The sequence below is a fragment of the Volvox carteri genome (genome assembly GCF_000143455.1).
Source record: "Volvox carteri f. nagariensis unplaced genomic scaffold VOLCAscaffold_88, whole genome shotgun sequence".
Lineage (NCBI taxonomy): Eukaryota > Viridiplantae > Chlorophyta > Chlorophyceae > Chlamydomonadales > Volvocaceae > Volvox > Volvox carteri.
In genome coordinates this window covers 296,369-319,251 of record NW_003307631.1, presented here as the reverse complement: position 1 = coordinate 319,251, position 22,883 = coordinate 296,369, and the positions used below count along the sequence as shown (strand labels likewise).

Sequence of the window (22,883 nt, the reverse complement as noted above, 5' to 3'; positions counted from 1 at the left end):
TATGGCATGTTCACTGGCGATGTCTAATGCTTTGTACTCAGAATGACGAGGGGGCTCCAGTGCCCCAGAGAGCTTGTCTCCCTTGTAAAGCGGGATTAGGTATCGTGTACAAGTTGCGACCAGACAAGTTGCGACCAGTGCGCCCGTGCGTGCAAATACGCAAATGCAGCTGAACATCGCCTGCCTGTGCTGTTCATGTGGCCACTGTCGTCGTCGACGCCACCAGACGACAGTATAGTCAGTATAGTGCCACACTTTACGTTCGCTGTAGAACTTTGTATATGTACGTGTGGTAACGGACTAAGGCGGACTAAGGTGGTATGTGCCTCATCGCGGCGAGGGTTACATCCCGGAGGGGAGTGTGGGGACCGGGCACTCTATGTTCCCGCTGCAGAGACGCACACGCAGGCTAATTACGTCATACATGATGTAAACGTGCTTTTAATATAATTACATCAAATCTGCCGTACAAATAAAGAGAATCGCACTACCAATCTGGCATACATGCATGATATGATAACATCATCGGGTTGATACCACACCATAGTTTAAATCAGCCACTCTGCTGCACAACATCAAAACCAAAAACATCTTGCTCTATAGTGTGTCATGCCCTCGCCTTGTAGAGACTCGTGGTGATGACACCTACCTACAACGTTACAGAACATGATAAACGCGAAGACAAAAACCTTTCGCGACGAAAGACCAAAAACTAGAATCCTCTCCGACACTGCGGAGCATATCTGAGCACATCACCAAAGCACCCTGGCCCGACCGCTCAGTCGCCAATCCCCTAATATAGACATGTAACCAGACCCCACCCGAACAAAGGTACACAGAATAGGGGCGCTACTTCAAGTTAGACCGCTTCAGCTGCCCAGGACAATCAAAAGGTACCAAGAAACAAAGGCAAGAAAGTATTTCTCCTGCATCCCAAACGGAAGCCCAATTAGCGCACCAAGGAACTGAGACATCCTTGCGATGCTATCTTGCGGCAACAGTAAGGACGTCCAATGGTGATACGAGACCATTGCCAACCCCGGCCCTAACAATCATTCCCCCTCGTTCACTTTCGACCCGACTGTTGTCATCCGATGTGTATTCGGGACACAGACCTCTCAGCATAATGCTACACAACGTTTCACTTTAAGATACACGAAAGCAAAAAAGATCGCCATTTTACGGACTACCATTCTTTTATTCTCTTTTATTGCCCTAGCATTCGCGTCCTCCGCTAACCCTGCTGTACAATTCGTGCCGGATTGAACGTTTCTCGGCTTTGTTCCTAACGCCCAAGGGATACATACATACAGGAAATGACGGCGTTCACCACGGCATGCACAATATCAGCCACACCCCGCCCGCCGTGATTTCATTTCACCAGATAACGCGAGGACGCCGCCTGCCGCAACTGAGGAGGCCTGTCTCGCCGTCATCCGCTACACAGGACTGCTGCAATGCACGGCAGTCACAGCCAGCTAGACGGTGGATCGCAATACGCGACGTCACCGCATTCTACTATTAAGCTCGGCATAGCTGTCAATTAGGTGGTCTGACTTCAGACTGCAACCGAAGGTCGCTTGGGAGACGCATCCCGCGGCGACGAGGGAGCAGCGGTCCTGGCGATGACGGCCCCTGACACGTCATAGATCCCGCCGCGCACCTCCAGGGGCTGCGCAAGGAGCCCGTTGCCCGCCTGCTTTGACAGATACCTGCATTTCATTGCATGCGGTGTGTGTTGTTGTATGCGGCTGTATAGGTGTATGGGAGTTGCGAACGAGGGCACGAAATGTATGAACAGAGGTCGACCGCGTCCAGGACCGATACCTACAATAAACCTTATTTTCACACGGACATACGTTCTTCACATTTTATAAGCCCTAAGGCAAGCGCACACGTTAAGGGTTTAGCTCCAGCCTTCGCCTCTAACGTCGTTGGCTTCCAGTCGTGTGAGCCAAACAAAACTCCCCAAAGGGGACGGAAACCACAGGGTTACCCTTATACTCATATTCAAATGCGGCATATAAACAGCACCGCAACTTAGTGCGGCAACCACCACCATCAGTACCCCATCAGGTGCACCAACCGACGAACAGCACGTCCGGACCCGCCACTGGCTGTAAGAGAGAGACCCACCTGTCGACAGCAGCAGCGGAGTCACGGCCCTCGCGGATAGCCCACACCACCAGGGACTGGCCCCTGCGGCAGTCACCCGCCGCGAACACTCCAGGGATGCTCGTCGCGAAGTCGCCGAACGTGGCCTGCAGCGATAGCGAGCGAGGGAGGGCAGCGAGGGTGTCCGCGGAAACATCTCTTTCCGGAAGAATACTCTTTCCCCAGAGAGCTACTACCCGAGAACGGACGGACGGCGAACACGTTTCCTGCAAAAGCAATACCATATTCCTTGGTGGTGGGCGGCCGCCCCTCTTGCTTTGGCTTCGCTATTTGCTGGAGGCACCTAATCCCGCACCTTGAAGTTGCTGCGCTCATCCTGCGACACCCCCAGGGCGGTGGCCAGCCTGTCTTCCGGCCCGGTGAAGCCCATGGCCAGCAGCACCAAGTCCGCCTCCAGTACACGAGCCGTACCGGGCTGCTCCACGGGCCGGAACTGGCCGCTCTTGGGGTCCTTCTCCATCCTGGGCAGTGGAGGTAGGCAGATAGGCAAAACGGCGAAGACGGCGACCTAGAGGGTTAGTACGAGAACGACCGCTTTTGACAAGTTTGGAAGTCCTAAAGGACGAGACACGTTCGGTTGCGCGTGCGGTCGACATTGCACTACAATATGGAGTATTGCCAACAGGAACGGGGGCCCGGGACAATGCAACGAAATAGCCCCTTACTTACTTGACAGTGACAATCTCGACACCCTTCAGGCGGCCCTGCTCGTCCCCAATGAAACGCTTAGTCATAACGTTATATGTGCGCGGGTCGGCGCCGTACACGTGTGAGGCCTCCGCGTGGCCATAGTCCACCCTGCGGCGGGGAGGTCCAGGAGGGGTGGCGGCAGGAGGCCATGGATCATTTTGCAACGTGGCCGGGGTACATGACACGGTTGCTCCCAGGTGTCCAGCGCAGTCCTGACAGAACACATCCACAGGACACCGCACGAGGGCTACAGCAGCAGTAGCAGTAGCACGTACCTAAAGATTCGCGGCCACTGCGGCCAGGGGTTATTCTTAGCCCGAGTGGCCGGCGGCTTGTCAAGCAGCTCCAGGTTCACAATGGAAGTCGCCCCGTGCCGCAAGGACGTCGCGATACAGTCCGTGCCCGTGTCGCCACCGCCAATCACCACAACCTTCTTGCCCGCGGCGCTGATGTATCTAATGCACAGAAGCAGGAGATTACAGCAGGATCGCGAGGGGAGACAGGGGGAACCAGGGGTTGCACATGATGATGAGCAAACGGCAAAGGGGGGAGGTGTTGTAATAAACGCCTGCAACTTGCATAAGCAACGTGAGGCATGCTGATGCACGTCATCCGAAACAAAATGACGCCTGCCATCCGGGTCATTTGCGTCCACTAAGCTTTATATAGTCATCATCATGTCCGCATGTGATGTCCGGGGGATCCAACAGCCGCCGCCATTGCCTACGACGACCAACCATACTCGCTGTTTCCTACCGCATCAGCAGCAGCCCGTCCCATGTTCCGGGTAATCGCGCCCGCTTACTTTCCGTCCTGCAGGCCGCTGTCCAGCAGCGAGCGGGTGTTGGCGGTCAGGAAGTCCATGGCGAAGTGAACTCCCGAGAAGTCGCGACCAGGGACAGGCAGGTCGCGGGGCTTGGTGGCACCGGCCGCCAGCACCACCGCGTCGTGGCCGCTCACCAAGTCCTAGGGCCGCAGGGGGCAGGGGGAGCGAGGGGGAATAGTTAACAAGGTCGGTGCGTGAGCAGGGTACGATGGCGCGACACGACGTGTTGGCCAGGTAGCTGGCAACCCCCCTTACGACCTAACCATGTACATGACAATGAACTGCACTGCACTGTTCCTTCCACGTCCACTGCCACCGATGTACCTGGGGCGCAACGTTGACGCCCACGTGGGCATTCAGCACGAACTTCACACCCTCTGCCGCCATAAGATCCACACGGCGCTGTACGACATCCTCCTTGCCAGCCTTCATGTTGGGCACGCCGTACATCATCAGACCGCCGGCGCGATCGGCCCGTTCGTACACCGTCACCTCGTGTCCCATCTTGTTCAACTGGTCCGCGGCGGCGAGACCCGCGGGTCCGCTGCCCACCACCGCCACACGGCGACCCGTGCGCAGCTTGGGCGGCCGGGGAACCATCCAGCCCTCCTCAAACGCCCTGTAGCGGACAGAGCACGAAAAGCACGTCACACTCCACGGCAGCGGCATTCAGCCAGTTGGTTGGCTATAAGAAGCGAACAATTGGCCAGGCAAGCCGCATTGCAGGACGCAGTTTGCGCGGGACCACTACCCCTACTTTTCCTATCGTTCCGCCTCCGGTCCTATGTCCCTCTCAAGCTACATGATGCTAAACGAGGTAAAAAGAATTCCGCATGAGTACCTGGCCAAGGCCTAGTCCTCTTCCTAAAAACGAGATCGAGCCCTCTTAACAGCCTTTCCTCTCTTACTTATCAATGATGGTCGCCTCGATGCTCTTGATGGACACGGGCGGCTCAATGATGCCCAATGTGCAGCTACCCTCGCAGGGCGCCGGGCACACACGCCCAGTGAACTCGGGGAAGTTGTTCGTCTCGAGCAGCCGGTCCAGTGCCTCGCGCCAGCGACCCTGACGGCCAAGCATAGCAGGGTTGGAGCAGCGGTGTTGTGGAGAGCAAAAACGTACTAATTTAACCAAAATCGATAGATTCACCGGCAGCGTGGAAGCCTAAACAACTGTGGGAGCAGTCCAAAGCAAAAATATAATGACGTTGACATCCGTATGTTCCTTCCATGCAGACTTTTCCTCGTCACCCTCATCTCCCTTCCGTTTCACATGTTAGCGCTGCTGCTGGTCCTTGACCGTTGCAGCCGCTGGTGTTGTGTTGCGCAAATCTCGCATGACTAGACGTCACCCGGGCGACTGCAACCGACCCACCCACCCCCCTCACCTTGTGCACCAGGTCGTTGAACTCAGGGATCTTGTTCCCCAGAGGGCAGCCGGTCGAGGACGTGTGGCAGAAGGGCGTGCCGCACTCCATGCAGCGAGCAGACTGCGTGTGCAGCAGAGCAGCGTGCGCCGCCGTGCCAGAGTGGTCGTGCACCTCGTCCCAGTCCTTGATGCGCTCTGCCTCAGGACGGTACGGCAGTGGCTTCCGGTCATAGGACACAAAGCCCCGGACTTTGTCAGCGACCGACGCCGCCGGTACGGCAGGCGCGCCGGCCGCCGGCGCCTTGGGCGCAACAATAGTCGGCCGATTGGCCTCCCAAGTCGGAGCGATGCCCTTTACAGGCATACCCTCCCGCGCCAGCTTCTGCAGGCGGCGCTTGTCCTGCTGCGGGTCGGCGGTGGGAATAACGTTCAAGGTCAGTGCCTTAGGGGGCTTGCCGGCCTTGACTGCCGCGGCTGCCATCGCCTTCAGCTCCTCAAACGCGTCCTTGGGCGCCAGGCCCGCAGAGTCCGCGGCCGCCAGGAGGGCCGCCTCCGCCGACTCCGCCTTTGCCAGGGCCTCGGCCTCCGCGAGCGCGCGACGGTACTCGTGCGGGAAGACCTTCTTGAACTGGGCCCGTGAGCGGTCCCAGCTGAGCAGGATGCGCCGAGCCACGTCCGAGCCCGTGAACTTGAGGTGGCGCTGGATGAGCGACTTGAGCGCTCGCACGTCCTCCGGGGACTCGACCGGGAGGAGGTCGTTCGCCACGTCGGAGTTGCACAGAGACTGCGCGGGTGGGTATTGGGAAGGGGGGATGCAAGAATTAAGCAACTTCAGGTACTATATTCCTGTGCGGCGTGGGACTGGCAGATAAACATGAAGCAGGCTGACAAAGAAGGGGGATGGGCAACAAACGGATTCGCCCCTCACTCACTCAGGACAGTGATTTTCACCACCCCAGTCATTATACCTTGAACTTATCGTTGGGATCGTACACATACGCAATCCCGCCGCTCATGCCGGCGCCAAAGTTCTTGCCGGTGGGCCCCAAGATCACCGACACACCGCCCGTCATGTACTCGCAAGCATGGTCACCCACGCCCTCCACCACGGCACGTGCGCCCGAGTTGCGCACGCAGAAGCGCTCCGCCGCGATGCCGCGGATGAAGCACTCGCCACGTACGGCGCCGTACAGGGCCACATTGCCGGCAATGACGTTGTCCTCCGCGCGGAACGGGGAGTTGGCGGGCGGGTACACCGCCACAACACCGCCGCTGAGGCCCTTGGCCACGTAGTCGTTGGCGTCGCCCTCCAGCTCGAGGGTGATGCCGCGACACAGCCAGGCGCCCAAGCTCTGACCAGCGTGGCCAGTCAGCTTGATATGGATGGTGTCGTCCGGCAGACCCGCGTCGCCAAAGCGCTTGGTCACCTCGTGGCTCAGTGTCGTACCCACGGCGCTGCCGTCAGGAACAAGGACCGTCAGAGGCCGGGGAGAGGAGGGTGGTGTTGGACGGAAACCCAAAAGGCACCAAAAAGCAACCAAACTAAACAACATCAGCAACAATATCAGCTTGAGCACAGGGGGATAGGCGAAGCATAAGTGCATTTACATATGGAGGCACACCGTAGCTCCATTTCGCACACGCCAGATTACCTCGCTAGCCACCCCTGTACCGCCTTTTCCTCCCTGCTGCCGCTCACGCTCACCGGTGAGTGTTCTGGACCTCCATCTCGATGTAGACGGGCTCTGCGGAGCCGTTGGGCTCGTCCGGCAGCGCTGCCTTGCACAGCGGCACCAGGTGCACGTCCAGACCCGCGTCCAGACCGTGGTCCTGCTTCTGAATGCACCGCTGGGAAGCTCCGGGACGAAGAGTGGCCGCCGGCAGCAGCAACCGGGACAGATCGATGCCCTCAAGCTTAAGACCGCCCTCGGCAACAGCTGCCATATCCGTCTGTCGAGGAGTGCATAACAATAACACACACCGGGAGGGCAGTGGGGCGCCAGTCACGGGCGGCGGTTGAGAGCAGAGGTTCTGCCATTTGTTTCAGCGCGCGAGGGTGGGCGGGCGTTGGCGTTGACCTGGTAAAGCGCACATTCACACACGTGTATGGGACGGCTGCTACCTATTCGAGCTACATATCTACACAGGCTCACGTACCTGCAGCAGGTCCGCCCGGCCCACAAGCTCGTTCATGGACCTGAGCCCCATCGAGGCAAGCAGCTCTCGGACCTCCTCAGCCACCATGAAGAAATAGTTGATGACGTGCTCAGGCTCACCCGCGAATTTGGCGCGCAACTCTGGGTCCTGAGCAGGTGCGGATACAGTAGCAATGTACAGAGCGGAACAGGCGGACGGGCCAGCTGGCTACACAGGTGCAGGGAAGCTCAACTGGGTCACAGGCTGCGAGCCACACGAGAGAAAAGCCGACGGCTGCACAGCGCTTGCAGGCATGCCCAGGGGGTGAAGTGGACGTCGAGATGCTGCCATCCCACCAGAGCAGACTCAGCAGCTGTAGCTAGTCGTCAGTACCCACCTGTGTGGCAATGCCCACGGGACAGGTATTGGTGTGGCACTTGCGCATCATGATACAGCCCAACGTGATGAGCGGAGCCGTGGAGAAGCCAAACTCTTCGGCACCCAGCGCGCAGGCGATAGCCACGTCACGGCCCGTACGGAGCTGGCCGTCCACCTGCACAGAGGGACCGGCAACGGGGACGCGTTCATAAACAAAACCTTGGCAACCGCACCGGGAAGCGGATTATTAGCAAAATCGCTAACAACACAAACTGCATACGATGAACCTTGCCGTGCCGGCAATCCTTCATGACCCAATACGCTCTACGGACTATTGAGCGTCATCACCACCCACTGCCCCTTGCTCTTACAACATCTCGTTCATATCATTCAGATAACAGCCAGGACAGCCCACTCCCTGCCGCGTCACGCCGTATACCTGCAGCACAGTCCGCCCACGCAAATCGTTGGCCACGAGCGTCTGGTGCGCTTCCGCCAGCCCCAGCTCCCAGGGTAAACCCGCGTGCTTGATTGACGACCACTTGGCCGCACCCGTGCCGCCGTCATGGCCGCTGATGAGCACGTGGTCAGCGTGTCCCTTGACCACACCGCTGGCCACCACACCTACGCCATTCTCACTCACCAGCTTCACGCTGCGCACGGGAGCGCAGGGCAGCAAAAGTCAGGATGAGAGACGTATAGAGGTTCAGTGTAACTTGTTGCCGCCATCTCGCGGTGGGGTGTCAGCTTTCCTCATCCCTGATCTCTGGTACCTAATTCTCGATTGCTGGTCCCTGATCGCTGATTGGTAATACCTGATCCTTGATCGCTGATTCATGAATAGCAAAAACGTCACTCAACGGCCCCTAAGTGAATTTGGCCAACAAATAGCATGCTGATGCAAGCCCCCAAACCACCCTCTGCTGTGCGGGCCTTCCCCTCCACTCCCTCTCCTCATTCCCCGCCCTACCTGACACGTGCAGCCGGGTTGGAGCTCTTCAGGTCGTAGATGAGCTGCGCCAGGTCCTCAATGGAGTAAATGTCGTGGTGGGGAGGGGGACTGATGAGGCCCACACCGGCTGTGGACCCGCGGGTCACGGCAATGTCACCTTTGACCTTGTCACCGGGCAGCTCGCCGCCCTCACCGGGCTTGGCGCCCTGAGAAATCTTAATCTGCAGCTCATCCGCATTGGTCAGGTAGTAAGCCGTCACGCCGAACCGGCCAGAGGCTACCTGCTTGATTGCGGACCGGAAGGGGTTCTTGGTGCCGTCAGGGAGGGGCTCCAAGCGCCGGGGGTTCTCGCCACCCTCGCCGCTGTTGCTCTTGCCGCCCATGGTGTTCATGGCCAGAGCCAGGGTCGTGTGCGTCTCCAAGCTGATGGAACCGTACGACATGGCACCCGTGACGAAGCGCTTCACGATGGAGGCAGCGGACTCAACCTCCTCCAGGGGCACCGGAGTGGCCGACTCGGTGCGGAACTTGAGCAGGCCGCGCAGGTGGCACGCACGGGAGAGCCTCGTGTTCAGAGCCGAGAACTGGCGGAAGAGCTCACGGTCGTTACCCGCGGTGGCAGCCTGAGGTCAATGAGAGAGGCAAATGCAACCGTGGTTACCGACCTCTGGATGTTTAGGACATATCATTCGTAACAAGACCCGAGGACAACAATACAGATACAAAGCTAAGAAAACAACAGCGAGTGGGAAACACTGAGCAGCCCAATAGCACTACAAGCGCCATTATGACCACGACACAAGCATTTCCAAGCCGCGTTCCTGCAGTACACTTGCGGGTCAGCGCCCTCCTTGGAACTCGACCTTGTATTAATTCACGGCCAGTCATCCTCAACCCACGATTCAGTTCTCCCCCGCCCGCACCTGCCCCTCCGCGCGGCTCACCTGCAGCTTTGCAATGGCCTCCGGGTCGTTCATGTGCCTCTCCGCATCCGGGGAGTTGCGCCAGTGGTAGTCCCCGGCGTGCGGCAGCGCCTTGGCGTCCGCACTGCCCTCGGGCAGCCGGGCCAGGCCAAAGGCGTCGGCGTGCAGCGTCAGGACGTCCCGACCCAGCTGCGCCCAGCCGCTACCGCCGATGCGAGTGGGGGTGCCGCGGAAGCACACGTCAACCACCTCGGGCGCCAAGCCCAGCGCCTCAAAGATCTGGGCGCCCTTGTAGCTCTGCAGCGTGCTGATGCCCATCTTGGCCATGGTCTGCAACAACGGAACGGGATTCAAACCAGGGACCAGCAGAGAGACATGAGACAAGAGGTGATTTATGAAGAGGAAAGCTCACGCCAAGTAGCACCTCGCATCTGGAAGCCTAGAATTAACAGGCATGTGATGGGATGCTGAAAGCAGATCACAGGGGAGGGACTCGAAGCGTCATTGGACCAGATGACGAATTTCCTCCCGGCCCTGGCTGCAGAGATGGAGCACAACGGGGGACAAGGAGACGCGACAAGAGCAGGGCGGTACCGACACAGATCATATTCCAGTACACCCCCGGGCCCCCACCCCAGCCTGTTCAAACGCCGTAACGAACCTTGAGAATGCCCACGCCCACGCCCTTGACGAACTTGGCTTTCAGCTCCTCCAGAGTCGAACTGGCAGGCAGCTTGCCGTCGCGCTGCAGCGCCGCCAGCGACTCAAACGCTAGGTAGGGGCACACCGCGTCGGCGCCGTAGCCAACAAGCAGACAAAACTGGTGCACCTCGCGCGGCTCGCCGCTATCCACCAGCAGTCCGACATTGCTGCGAAGCTTGAGCTGCACCAGGTGGTGGTGTACGGCGCCGGCAGCCAGTAGCGAGGGCACGGGGGCACGGGTGGGGCCGTAGCCGCGGTCCGACAGACACACAAGCGCGTAGGTGCCGGACTTTACTGCCGCCTCAGCCTCCTCGCACAGCCGTGAAAGCGCAGCACGCAGACCTGAAACAGAGTGTGTAGAGGGAGGTTTGAGGGCCACGAAAGGGCCGCCAGAGGGGGTTTGCCTGCCGTTGAGAGGCTGCCTTGTCCACCACGAAGTCAACTAATACCAAATAACTGGAACCCGGTCCAACCCACAACACACACTTACCCATGGGTCCATCCTCGACAGGGAACGTGCTGTCCAGGACCTTGGTGCGCCAGCCACCCGGGTGGTCCACGTTCTAATGGGGGGAGGGAAATAACGAGGGTGGCCATGGAAGGAGGACGACGACATTTCCATATCAGGGTTACGCAGCGACGTGACATTGGCGGCATTAGCAGCAGCGGAAATGTCATGTAAAAAGTAGCCCAGCCGGAGGACAGTAACCCGCAAATGAATGTCATTTGAACCGAATCATCTCTGGCGGATAGTGTTCGCCCAAAAGATGTGGCACAGCTGGAAAGGCCCAGCCTCACCTTGAGCGCTTCCATCTCCGCCACGTCGAGAACCGGCTGGGGCAGCTCCAGGCGACCGCAGTGCTGCGGACCCGGCTCAGCTGTGACGTCCACCTCGGGACCGATGAAGCAACGCAGCGATGTCACCACCGCCTCGCGGAACGGGTCAATGGCAGGGTTCGTCACCTGCCGAGCACGAGGTCGGATAGGAAGGAGGGTTTTGTGCGTTATGGAGCGCAAAAGGGGAGAGGCGGGAAGTTGGAACTCTCAAAGGCAGGCGGACAGTCAGAACGGTGGTGGTAAGTATCGACCAAGATCACGAATTGAAATAATAGGCCCTTGCCGCATCGGGACCTCAACCCATGGCAACCTTGTAGCGACACATGGACCGACTGCTTACTAACCTGCGCAAACAGCTGCTTGAAGTACTCGAAGGGCAGTCTGGCACGACGCGACAGGGCTGCCAGTGCCGCGTCATTGCCCATGGATCCCAGCGGCTCAGCCCCGGTGCGGGCCATCGGGGCCATCAGCAGCTCCAGACCCTCCCGGGTATAGCCAAACACCTGTGTATGGCGCGGGGTGCGCGGGGTGAGCGCGTGAAAGGAGGACATTTCAGGTCCGCCAACCAGCCACAGAACAATCACCGCCTTCACACCAATTACCCTACTCATATATCGTACATCTTGGTGGCGGTACCATGGTGCGGAATTGCGTGCGATGCGGCGTGTCAGTAGCTGTGCGCGGCACTGCGGGATAACTACATACAGGGAAACATGACAGCAACCCCCACGGACACGTGTACAGATACCTGTGGGGTAACAGGTACAGTGGAAACTACCCCCGTTGCCGCCCGACTACCCCCGTTGCCGCCCGACTCAACCAACAACAATGAGGTTCAGGAACTCTCAGGACCAAGGGGCAATCAACGAACTCAGATGCCAATCGGATCTGCCGTGCGCCGTGCAGTCAGGACACACCTTCAAGGGCTTCAGCAGAGACTGGATACCGGCGTCCTGCTCCGACACAAAGGCTGCGCCGGCTGCAGTGCCGTTGTTGGTACTGGCGTGCGTAAAAGACACAATGTTGGAGGCGGCCGCCTTGTGCACGCCGTTGCCGTTGCCATTTGTTCCGGGGGAGGCAAGCGCGCGGGCTCCAGGCAGAGGGAGAGGTACGCGCGCGTCCGGAGGAACCGAAGCCGTCAGCTGCTGCAGCGTGAGCGAGTACTCCTCCAACCAGCGTGCGTACGGCCTGACAAGATGGGAGCGACGAGTAGGAAAGACGTGTAAAATTAGGCGCAGTGCAGTACCGGAGAGGACAGATAGAACTGCCCGTTCACTGTTGGGACGCGACATTCGTGTCCCTACGCGAACAGCTTCTCGGCAATGGGTCACAAAGCCCGGGTCGTGTAGCATCCGATTCGTAGTAGAGTGCTGATCAGCAGGGCTGGATTACAGCAGCAATACGGCGGCGACCTCTTCATTCCACCACAGGCATAGGTGTCAAACTGCACTGCTTCCCTTCCCGTGCAATCGGAGCGCGCAATCTGGAGGGACAACCGTATCCGCTTCCAAACCCATTTCCTCGGACAATCGCCCACCGACTTGCGTTTGCTTTGCACCATCCTGCACTTCCAAGGCACCGCCCCAGGGTAACGCATTCTCTACTACCATGTTTGGAATTTTGTCACTCTGTAGCCGTTCATCAGTACTCCTCATCCCACCCGGTCGCTTCACCTTCCTCCTACCTGCGGTTTGCGTACCGCTCCTTCAGCTCCTTGTCCTCCACCAGGCGGTGCTCGTCAAAGTCCACAAGCAGGATGTTGCCAGGCATGAGGCGTCCCTTGCGAACAACCTCGGACGGGTGCACGTCCACCACGCCAACCTGGGGGAATGGAGGAGTGACAACACACAGCCGTACGTCAGTTAGGAAAACAAAATCCGTCGACAGGCTGCTGGATGACGCCATGTATTTCCACGACTGGCAACTTGGCCACATCATCTCGTTCATGTCCAATACCCTCACCCCCTCACCTCGCTTGCCATGATCACGCGGCCCCCACTGGTCACGTAGTAGCGACCGGGGCGCAGGCCGTTGCGGTCTAGGGTGGCGCCCAGGTAGCGCCCGTCCGTGAACGACACCAGCGCGGGGCCGTCCCAGGGCTCCATGATGGCGCTGTGGTAGCGGTAAAAGGATTTCTTCTCCTGCGGGATTCGGCGGGCGGGCGGGAGGTACAAGGTCAGCTCTCAGCTGAAACAAGCAGTCCCCGTGAGCAGGATGAAAGGGCCGCTGCCACCTCCCAGACCTCTAGAGTCACAACGTTCTTTTGTGTCACCATTTGGGTCGGTCCGACCCGTCCCATATCATCATCACCCCAACCCCTACCACTCCACCTCACTACCCAATCGTTCCCCCACCTTGGACATCAGCGGGTCATTCTGCCAGGCCTCCGGAATCAGCATCATCATAGCCTCGGGCATGTCGCGGCCAGCTGCTCGGGTTAGCAGCTCCAACACGGAGTCGAAAGCTCCGCTGTCACTGCTGGTGGCGGGAATGATGGGCTCCAGCTGCGAGCGCAAATCGAGTGCGAGTAGCAACAGTAGGTTTAGTAGGATAACCAATAGTACGGCTTGCCCAACTTCTGAAATACAATCTTAATTTCATTTCTGGGCTCAAATATGTTGGGTTTTATGAGTTTAAACGCAAGCGCGCTGGAGAAGCGTTGTCGCTCAGTACGCTGTTTCAGCACACAGTCATCGACCCACATCCAGTTCGGGTGCACGGGAAAACATCGGGTTGCACAGGTATATTTTGTGCCCCCACAAATAAAACGCCAACACCAGATACGACGAAATGCGGCCACGCGGCCGTCTCGGCCCTTACCTGCTCCACCACCTCTTTGGGCAGCCCCAGCTCCAGACAGGCCATGACACCCTCCCTCGCGCGCATCCAGTTGGCATTACCCCGCAACGTGTTAATTTCTCCGTTGTGGCCAAGCAGCCGCATAGGCTGGGCGCGCGCCCAACTGGGAAAGGTGTTTGTGGAGAAGCGCGAGTGCACCAGGGCCATGTAGGAGCGGAAGTCCTCGCGCTGAAGGTCCTTGAAGTACACACGGACCTGACATCACATCATAAGATGTAAAGGGGAGCAGGAGGACGTCGTGGGTGCCAGACGAACGGATAGTCTAATGCTTTAGCGGGGAAGTGTCGCGGGTAGTAAGCCACCCTACAGCGCAAACCGCCCACCAGTGTACCCCGGTGATGAGACGACATGAGATGGACCCTTATGCCTGACGCATACCTGCTCGGGTGTGAGCTGCCCTTTGTAGACAATTGTCTTGGACGACAGCGAACAGAAATACGCATCATCATCGCGGATCCCCTCAGATCGCAGGTTGTACTCAATCAGCTTGCGCAGGATAAACATCTGCAATCACATGGGATTCAACGATGTAAGAAACCCTAAGAAAAAAGATCGGAGAGTCCTGAAAAACCACTGACCACAGGACGAGCAATTACGGTTTTGTGCGGGACAGTTGGGCAGGCAGTGGGACCTTTTCGTAAGCCATGAAGCGATACATGCACACACGCTGGGTATTTTCGATCAGTCGGCCAGGTGCCAAGGTATTAATCTACCTGCTGTTCGATCTCCAGTGCTGCGTGGTTCCCCGTGCTTGTGATGAACCATTGTTCAATCACTGGCTCGGTATTAAGCGCCGAACGGCCTAGCGCCCGATTGTTGGTGGGAACTGAGCGCCAGGTTAGGGACACATGTCCGAGCTTAATGGCCACCGATTCAACAATATCCTTGACCTTCTGCCGCGACGGCTCGTCGCGCGGAAGGAACATTTGGCCAACTGCATAGGCGCCCAACGGCGGGAGCTTCAGGCCCTGCTCCTCCATAAGGACGGCTTGAAAAAATCCGTCTGGCATGCCCACCAGGATGCCAGCTCCGTCACCTGCAAAATAACGACAAAGCTTCCGTCAAAAGCGCACCTACTTGCTAAATTCCTCATAATAAGGACAACATAGCACGCCAAACAAGAGTACATATACATGCATGTACAGCTGAACGTTTCGGACAGCGCAACTCTTGCTTGCAACATGCGCTCAAAGTGGTTTTGTGACTTGGCTGAAGCTAAGCACGAAAGAAATTACATATCAGCAAACAATTTACAATTAGCAAAAAGGAAGTTAGGTTTCCTACTTGTTATCAGCAGGGCTTGCACCCTTGTGTCGACAAATCTCACCCGTGTTGGCCTCACACCCGCAAGCACCGCGGTGTGTCATGCGTTGAAGCATCATAAGAGCATCCTTGATGCATTTGCGAGATGGCTGCTTAGAGAGTTCGCCAACGAACCCCACACCGCAAGCATCCCGGTCGTTCTCGGGGTTGAACAGCCCGGCCGGCTCCGGGATGGAACTATGAGCGTCACATAGGACGAGGCGGCTGCCTAGGCCTGGACCACATGGAAGCCATCGCGGTTGGACAGTATGTTTGGGCCTATAAGAGGCAGCACTGTTACGTGACAAGCCCTTCCCGTTGCCGGCGGCTGCGGCCTTGCCCGGCCGTTGTTGCAAGGAAGGCGTCCATAGCTGCGACTGCTGTTGCACGACACCCCCTACATGAAGACTGCCATGCATCCCAGGAAGGGCCGCCGGCCCGATCGTTTGCGCCATTAGTTCAGGTTGCTGTCGATCAATGTATCGGAACTAAGCGAAAGCCCTAACCGACGTAGAGACGCCCGACGCAATAAGAAATTCCATCAACCGGCCTTAATAGCCGTCGATAACTACAATTTACTGCATCCCATGCGCGGATACACGTTATCCTTCCGAGTCCTCACGGGGTACGACGTAGGGCCCTGCAGATAACCGAAAATATGTTGCTCGTCACAGTCCGAATCCGGAGCGCCGCCTTGCGCATTCCATTTGTTATATTTAATTACATAGCTTTCAGTTGCTGACATGTTGGTCTCTACCTCAGTCTTGCCTTACTGCAAGTGGCGCGGCTCGGGCTGTTGCGAGCAAGTTACAGTGTCCGAGTTGCCGTTCAGGTGAAAGTTTTAGGGGCTTACGATTTCAATTAAATGATAGCCAATTCGACACCCGCGGCAAGAATTAGGGCTCCAATTTCGGCGGGAAGTTTGCCACAGTTTACATGCGCAGAGAACGCGTCAGCTGGTCCGTTCGTTGTAAAATATGCTTAAGGCAAAACAATTGCATACGAGATGGAAACACCGAAAATGTCCGGCCCCAAGACCTTGGTTCAAAGTTGGCCATGTACAATCTACAAGAGGAACCTAAAACAACTGGGCGGGCATCGATACTTCCGCATGGGGAGGCCGGCGTCAATTGTCTCCAGGGTAACACGTTGGTTAATTGCGGAGATTTTTTGAAGAGATGTTTGTTCGTCCAGCTGCGGAAATACTCGAGTATTGTAGTTACGTGCTCCAGCTGCTACTTTATTTTTCATTAAAAATCGCCATGTCATGCAGCAATGTCATTTTGAGGCGCCACGACAGCAGTTAGGGCTAGATTGCAATGGAAACCTGTCCATAAGGTGATTTGCTGTGGGTTTGAAACAGGGTTGCTGATCTTTTGAATAATCTTAAATGCAGAAGATGCCCGATGCATGTACAATCTTAATAAGTTGTGACTGGCTTGAGTTTAAACGGTACATAACCGCTGCCGGCAACTGCTGCCGGAGTGTCTGTGATCTTGAAAGGGTTCAACTGCTCATCCTGTTCTTAAACTCGCCATCATGTGATAGGTGGCTTTTTGATTTATAGCCGTAACGGTACTTAATAAGGACCTTCACCATTGTAGAAAGGTCGGCACGAACGAAATCTGCCTTTGCGATTGCGACCTAAGAGTGGACTTACACACCCGTATACATGAACCCATCCTCATGCCTAAGAAGATGCCGATGGTACATATCAAAGCGTATAAACCCTAGTGCGCCGAAACGCAATACCAAACTTAATGTCTGTGAAGGTTTTGTTGTTATCCCAAAACCGTGCATTCGACCCTACAGAACATGGATGGCGCCCATATATTCGGTGTGCAGACGGATCAGCATGGACGACATGCGGACCCCGGGAAGCCCCACTGCTTCACGCCCGAGAGCAGCACGTAGAGCGGCAGGTATCCATTACCTTTCCCCACCATGGGCAAGATTACCAAACGAATAGCCTCCATCCACGGATGTAAGGAAAGCCGCACCTCACACCCCCCTGCAGTGCTCATAGCCAGCCCCCCATCTTCCACCTTACTCCTTTACAGACACCGCGAAAAATTTCAATTCTCAATGCAGCCCATGCAGTGCGCAGAGCCCCTGCCAAAACCCATTCAGCCAGTCCCCACACATTCGCATCCAGGTGCAGAATCCGCCTAAACGTGCAACTCACGCGGATTCAACTCTTTTACACCGCCGGCATGCCCCATGCAGCTCGGGACAGTAAGGTTCCCCCACGGCGCCATCCTGGTAGCGTCATCTCAGTGCCCCTCCCCTCCAGGAAGTAGGTTGTGGACTGTAGGGCGAGTGGATGTTTCCCAGTTCACCTACACTGCTACTCACGACCTCCTTTAACTGCTGCACTACGAGCCGTTCGGCAGCCTCGAGTCGATATCCATGCATTGCAACGGCACAGGTGCCTGCTGCCCTTTCTCCATTGCCGCCGTCTCAGCTGCCTCCTGCGCCTCTGACGGACCAGGCAAATTGGTACCACCAGCGTCTCCTGTCGCCACTGCGGGCTGCTGCCCCTGTCCCTGCCCCTGGTCGTGCCCTTGGTCGACCTCGGCGTCCACCGCCTCAGCTGCAGAGAGCTGTCCCAGCATGGCGGAATGCTGCCCGGGCGCCCCTGCTACAGGTTGCCTGCCGGGTGCAGAACCGCCACCCGTGGCGGAGTGCGCCGGCGGTTGCTGCTGCTGCAGCGCCATCACAACACCTATAGGCGGCAGGCCCATCATGGGGCCGTGTGCAGCTGCCGTCGCCGCTGTTCCTCCCACCACAACGCCCAATGGGGCTTGGTGCTGCTGCAGGTGCAGTAGCTGCGGAGAATGTTGTTGCTGTCCTGCCCCCGACGCGTCCCCCCCTTCCCGGGGTATCGGCTGGCTCAAACTCATCAGGGTTGCCAGAGCTGCATGCGCATCCGCTGCTGAGTTAAGTCCGGTCCCAGGCCCTGCGGGCGCCCCTGCGGCGTCCCCCATGCCAAAGTGCGCAACGCCGGACATTGGCCCACCCGACGCGCCCGGTGGCAGCCCCGCCGCCGCCCCTGGCCCCAGCCCCGTTCCGAGTCCGGACCCTTGGAATGCTGCTAGGCCAGATACACCGCCGCTCGCCACTTGATCCGCTGGGGGTACCTGCCCTGGCAAAGCCATCACGGCGTGCTGCTGCTGCTGCATGAGGGCGCTCACCTGGTGCGGACTGGCAGTCACCAGGGTGCTCCCTGCTGCTGCTGCTGCTGCTGCCTGTATCTGAATCCCCGGCTGCTGCTGCACCTGCATCAGGGAGGAGGGCTCCCCCAGCAGGGCGACCAAGCGCTCACGGTGGCGGGACAACTTGGCTGCTCGGAGGGCCTGATGGTACTGCCGTACCGCCACCCAGTGCTGCTTAAACTTACGTAGGGCCTCCTGGGGAGAGGATGTACGGATGTACAGGGCATGGCAAAAGGGCGGCCGGAGGGGCAACAGCAGCAGTACAGGTTCATGTGCCGACAGGAGGCGGAAGCAAGAGGGGAGGAGGTAGGGGATGTGTGGGGTCCAGGAGATGTAGGTGTCGAAAATGCGGGAAACCGTGAAATGGGGCAACCCGCAAGCTCACAGCGAAGCGGAAGCCGCACGCCAGGAGCTCAGCCAAGCTCAATCCCAGCCACCCAGGCAGCTGTGGAGGCACAGAGGTCCCTGCCTCAGTTGGCCGCCGGATGGCCCCATCAAAGAGGTCAACCATAGGGCCCCTGCTCCGCGTTCGTCACAGCTTGGCCACCGCACCGTTAACGGCCGCGATGGTACTAATACCCCACCTGCACACCTGAAGGCAGCGCTTAACAACTAGCGCTGCCGCACCACCTCGCATTCCATTTGCTATGCACCAATTTTCTCTGTCAGCGCTGCTCTATCGGCAACTGTTCGGATCTACAAAAGGCAGCGGCGCATGCAGCACGCACCACCACGGCTACCACTACTGAGCTGCAGCGCTGCAGCGCGGGACTGGTTACAGCAGCTAGGTGAGCTATCAGCTAAGAATCACACCTCCGGCTCCAGTGCTTCAAAATCGTCTAGCGGGTAGGTGGGCGGTGCTGTCTCTGTTTCCAGGGCCGTAGGCGGCAGCACCGGTGGCAGGATGCTGAGCAGCCCGTTGGGCTGCAGGTCATGGGCCGGTGGCTGGGGTGGCGGTGCCGCCGGAGGCTGCTGCTGCTGTGGGTCCGGGTGCTGCTGCTGTTGCGGTGGCAGCGGTTGAGGGGTGGCCTGTCAAAAGGGCATGGAGGGCCAGGGGCCGTGAGCATTACCTTCGGCAGCGCTCTGCATGGTGGTGCGTAACAGCCCTCATCCAGGTAAAAGGCTGGGTAGCTACAGCCCCGCGGCCAGTGCGCATAGATAGGCTGAAGAGCGGAGGGAGTGCTGTCTGAAGCTCTTTTCACCGGACTGTTATCAGAGGGTTGAGGATTAGGGAGCCAGCCCAGGACTATGTAGAGGGCTGATGAATATGTCAATCCCATGCGGGTGCCTGCCGGAGCATGGCAAATTGCACGAGATTGCATCTCCCGAACTTAATGCACCCAGTCCATCAACCCGGCCCTTTCACTTGGGGGTGATAACTGGGAGTGCGGCGATGTTAGCTGAGCAAGGCCGGCGCCCTCTACCAGCGGCAGCGCATTTGGGTTATCCGCTCGTGCTTACACCGCACAGCTGCCATCACGACACGACGCCAGGACGCGGCAATATTGAGCAGCTGGTCACAAGGGTGAGTCACAAGCTGTCACAAATCAGCCATCCACGTTTGCAGTCGACAGCTGTGTGGCGGTCCGCGCCCCTCAGGCAGGAAGTCACCTGCAGCCCGTCGCCGTCTGCTGTTGACCCAGCAGAGCCTCCAGCCCGCACCGCTGCATCCCTCGGTTCTGCTGGTTGCGGAGGCGCTGCTTCTGCCACCAGGGGCAGCGTGGGATTGTTCCGCACCCACGCCCGGCACAACGCATAAAGAGAGACCTGGGCCTCATTGTCACGTGGTATAGGAACCTGAAACCGATTAAGATTGCGTTGAGTTATAAAAAGCAGCCAAGGGATGCTGCAAGGGAAGCTTCACTATGCCGTGCTGTCGTTGACCTACCAGCCTGTCAGCAAGCTTGGCCAGCGCATACGGACCGTTGTTGTCCCAAAACTCCTCCATCACTGGGTCCGAGGCAGGCGCAAAGGCTGGTAAGCTGCAACCCAGCTTAGTTTCACTCTACAGGCCAGCGGGCCGTGACCCTAATCAAGAGATGATGCAACATTATCTAAGGCCATATCATCAAACAAAATCATATAGTCTTGAAACGCAGCCGTATTCCATTTCTAGGTGGACAGCCTTTGACAGCGAACAGGGAAACGAAGCTTTAAATGCATCAAACATGTCATAGCTTATAACACAAGAGTGACATGTGGGGTACACAATCTCCTTCCAATCATTGACATTGTTACACGGGAGTTGTTGCCGTGCATCCGATAAGTGTAACTTCGTAGCCGCCGCACATTCGCACGCATAACCTATGCGTAAACAGTTGCGCAACATTCAGGAAACTGCCAGCATAAAGGTAGCAATGCCAGAACCGTAGTCTTGCACACTTTCTTGCCATCCGACTCCGCAATGGACTACGACGGAAAGCTCATCCTCGCACCGATGGTGCGGGTGGGCACTTATCCCATGCGTTTACTGACCGCTGGGTGAGCGGCAACATCATAAGCGGAATCCAGCGGCTTAGCTGGGCTGGCAATATACATTTGGAGGCCTTCGCCTCCTGCCCCGGCTGCTCTCCATAAGCACTGAAGGGGGATCCTGATATAAAGCTTCCCCCCTTCCCTCCCAAGGGGCTGCACTAGGGTCTGTGGATGCGGACCGAGGCGTCATTCCCTTCACACCCACTAGGATGTCGGCAGTTGACCCTCTGGTCCTTGCACTTGCTTTCCACTCCCTCCCCGACCCCCAGCCGCATCTTGCACTCTGCACCGGGACCTCCCCCTCGACCCGCGTCCCACATGCTGCCACTGCTGCTGCTACAGCCCCTGTTGCAGCTCCTTGTTCACAAGGCCCACATACATTGCCCCGCCTTGTCCCGCGGTGAAACGATACGATAGCCGTACATTTAATGATACATGATACATTGAACGTGTCATGGCCTGCCGTACGAGACCAGGTATGGCGCCGACATCGTGTATAGCGAGGAGCTCGTTGACAAACGCGTCATCGCTTCCGTACGGCGGGTCAACGAGGCGCTCGGGACCGTTGACTTTCTGGACAAGGGTGGCGAGCAGGGCGGCCGGGTGGGTGGGTCACTTCCGTTGGGGGCTGCGGGGAGGAGGGACAGTGGTGGCGCTGGTGGTTGGCTGGGTCGTACTCCCAGTGTCACTGCTGGGTAGGGGCTCACTTCCGTCCTTACGTTGTTCGGGGGCTGCAAGTGGTGGTGTCCTTCCTCTCCCCTCCCCTCCCCTCCGCGTCATCCATTGCGGCATCACCTTGTCAATTCCGTCATCAAGTACGACACCTTCTGTGTCGTCCTGCGTCGCCTTTGCTTTTTTGTTCTCTTTGTAGTTCTCCGCGTTCACATAGGTTTTTTAGGGCTTCTTATTTCCGGGTTCCCTAGTCAGCCAGAACATTAATACGTTCATGCGTTCGTGCGTTCACTTTTTCATCGCTCGCTGCTCACAACCTTGCAACCTCTCTGCCTCGCATGCGCCCTTGCCTCTGCCGCTTCTGCTGCCTGGCCAGGTGAGTCCGAAGGAGGTTCGAGCTTTGTCGGTGTATCGCGTTGCGTCGGTCGGCTGGCCGGACTAGGATAGTTGGGTCGGTCGGGTTGGGCGCGTGTTTGGGGTTGGGAGGAGCACTTGCATACCACCAGCTGTTTATCACCAGCAGCTAATCAGCCGGATTTGCTAGTATCTCGTAAATGCCGCCGCCAGGCCGGCGGCAAATATTCTTTTCAAGCTTACGTCAGCTTACTAGTTTTTCGCCGCCTGTACACCTACCTTTTCTTCCTTACGGCTTCGTTTTACTTTTATTCCGCTCTTACTTTAATCTTGGCGGCTAGGTAGGTAGGTAGGTAGGTTTCCGCGGTCGTCTTCATCACATCCTCCCGAGGTCGGTGGCCGCCTTCAAGAACGCCTACTGGCCAGTTCTGCTCCTTGGCAGCAGCTTCACTCGTTCGTGGTTCGCCTTTCCCCTCCTCCCCCGTCCCCTCCACTAAGGCCCCTCACCCCCTCACCCCCCCTCCCCCGCCAGCTGATGTTCCGCACCAGCGCTTCGGAGCGCCCGCGTCTGGTGTTTCAGTTGGGTACGGCGGAGGCGGTTGGTGCGCTGCGAGCCGTCAGTGTGGTGGCTGGTGATGTTGGGGCCCTGGATGTCAACATGGGCTGCCCCAAGCAGTTCAGTCTGCAGGGGGGAATGGGGGCGGCGCTGCTCAGGAAGCCGGAAGTGGCGGAGGTGGGGCTGGGTGGGGGCTGAAAGAAGGGCTTTTCCCGCGGGCGCCTGAGCTGTGTACTGGAAGGGGGTGTGAGGGTGTCAGGGCAGGATGTGGGGAAAGAGAGAGACAGAGAGAGAGGGGGCCCAGGGGGAGGGCCTTCCTTCCCAACGTGAACCCACACGAGACTTTCGGGGAGGCCAGTCGGGGAGGGGGGTTGAGCACCACCGGTAGGAGGGGGGGATTAAGCACGGTTTGTCCCGGCCACTGCCCCCCCCCTGCCCCCCCCCCGCCCCCACTCCCCCCAC

At 58.1% G+C, this 22,883-nt stretch overlaps 3 protein-coding genes across 3 annotated transcripts in view; 1 reads left to right on the top strand and 2 right to left on the bottom strand.

Moving 5' to 3' along the window:
* Positions 1-438: 438 nt before the first annotated feature.
* On the bottom strand, positions 439-15,604 carry VOLCADRAFT_108038 (uncharacterized protein; the record flags this gene model as incomplete). The annotated part of the gene is made up of 29 exons (XM_002958191.1): positions 439-1,452; positions 1,664-1,712; positions 2,137-2,261; positions 2,471-2,636; positions 2,845-2,973; positions 3,141-3,320; positions 3,671-3,831; positions 4,016-4,310; positions 4,600-4,757; positions 5,080-5,844; positions 6,029-6,515; positions 6,766-7,010; positions 7,218-7,364; positions 7,594-7,749; positions 8,014-8,227; positions 8,545-9,149; positions 9,471-9,779; positions 10,111-10,493; positions 10,642-10,714; positions 10,950-11,114; positions 11,333-11,491; positions 11,906-12,176; positions 12,673-12,809; positions 12,959-13,129; positions 13,343-13,492; positions 13,809-14,042; positions 14,226-14,351; positions 14,561-14,883; positions 15,175-15,604. 29 exons carry the CDS (start codon positions 15,602-15,604, stop codon positions 1,378-1,380), a joined length of 6,888 nt encoding a protein of 2,295 aa, XP_002958237.1. The 3' UTR covers positions 439-1,377.
* Positions 15,605-16,790: 1,186 nt separating this feature from the next.
* VOLCADRAFT_108037 (uncharacterized protein) lies at positions 16,791-20,312 on the bottom strand (the record flags this gene model as incomplete). Its single annotated transcript, XM_002958190.1, has 6 exons — positions 16,791-17,874; positions 18,344-18,427; positions 18,475-18,559; positions 18,750-18,809; positions 19,178-19,393; positions 20,253-20,312. The coding sequence occupies 6 exons, from the start codon at positions 20,310-20,312 to the stop codon at positions 17,525-17,527; spliced, it is 855 nt and encodes a 284-aa protein (XP_002958236.1). The 3' UTR covers positions 16,791-17,524.
* A 456-nt stretch (positions 20,313-20,768) lies between these two features.
* The window catches only part of VOLCADRAFT_69189 (uncharacterized protein), a gene marked incomplete at both ends in the record, with an annotated part of 6,314 nt that continues 4,199 nt past the window's right edge, over positions 20,769-22,883 (top strand). The window contains 3 exons of the mRNA XM_002958209.1: positions 20,769-20,845; positions 21,316-21,442; positions 22,398-22,608. Of these exons, the coding sequence (XP_002958255.1) occupies positions 20,769-20,845; positions 21,316-21,442; positions 22,398-22,608 (415 nt within the window). The remainder of the gene's footprint in view (positions 20,846-21,315; positions 21,443-22,397; positions 22,609-22,883) is intronic.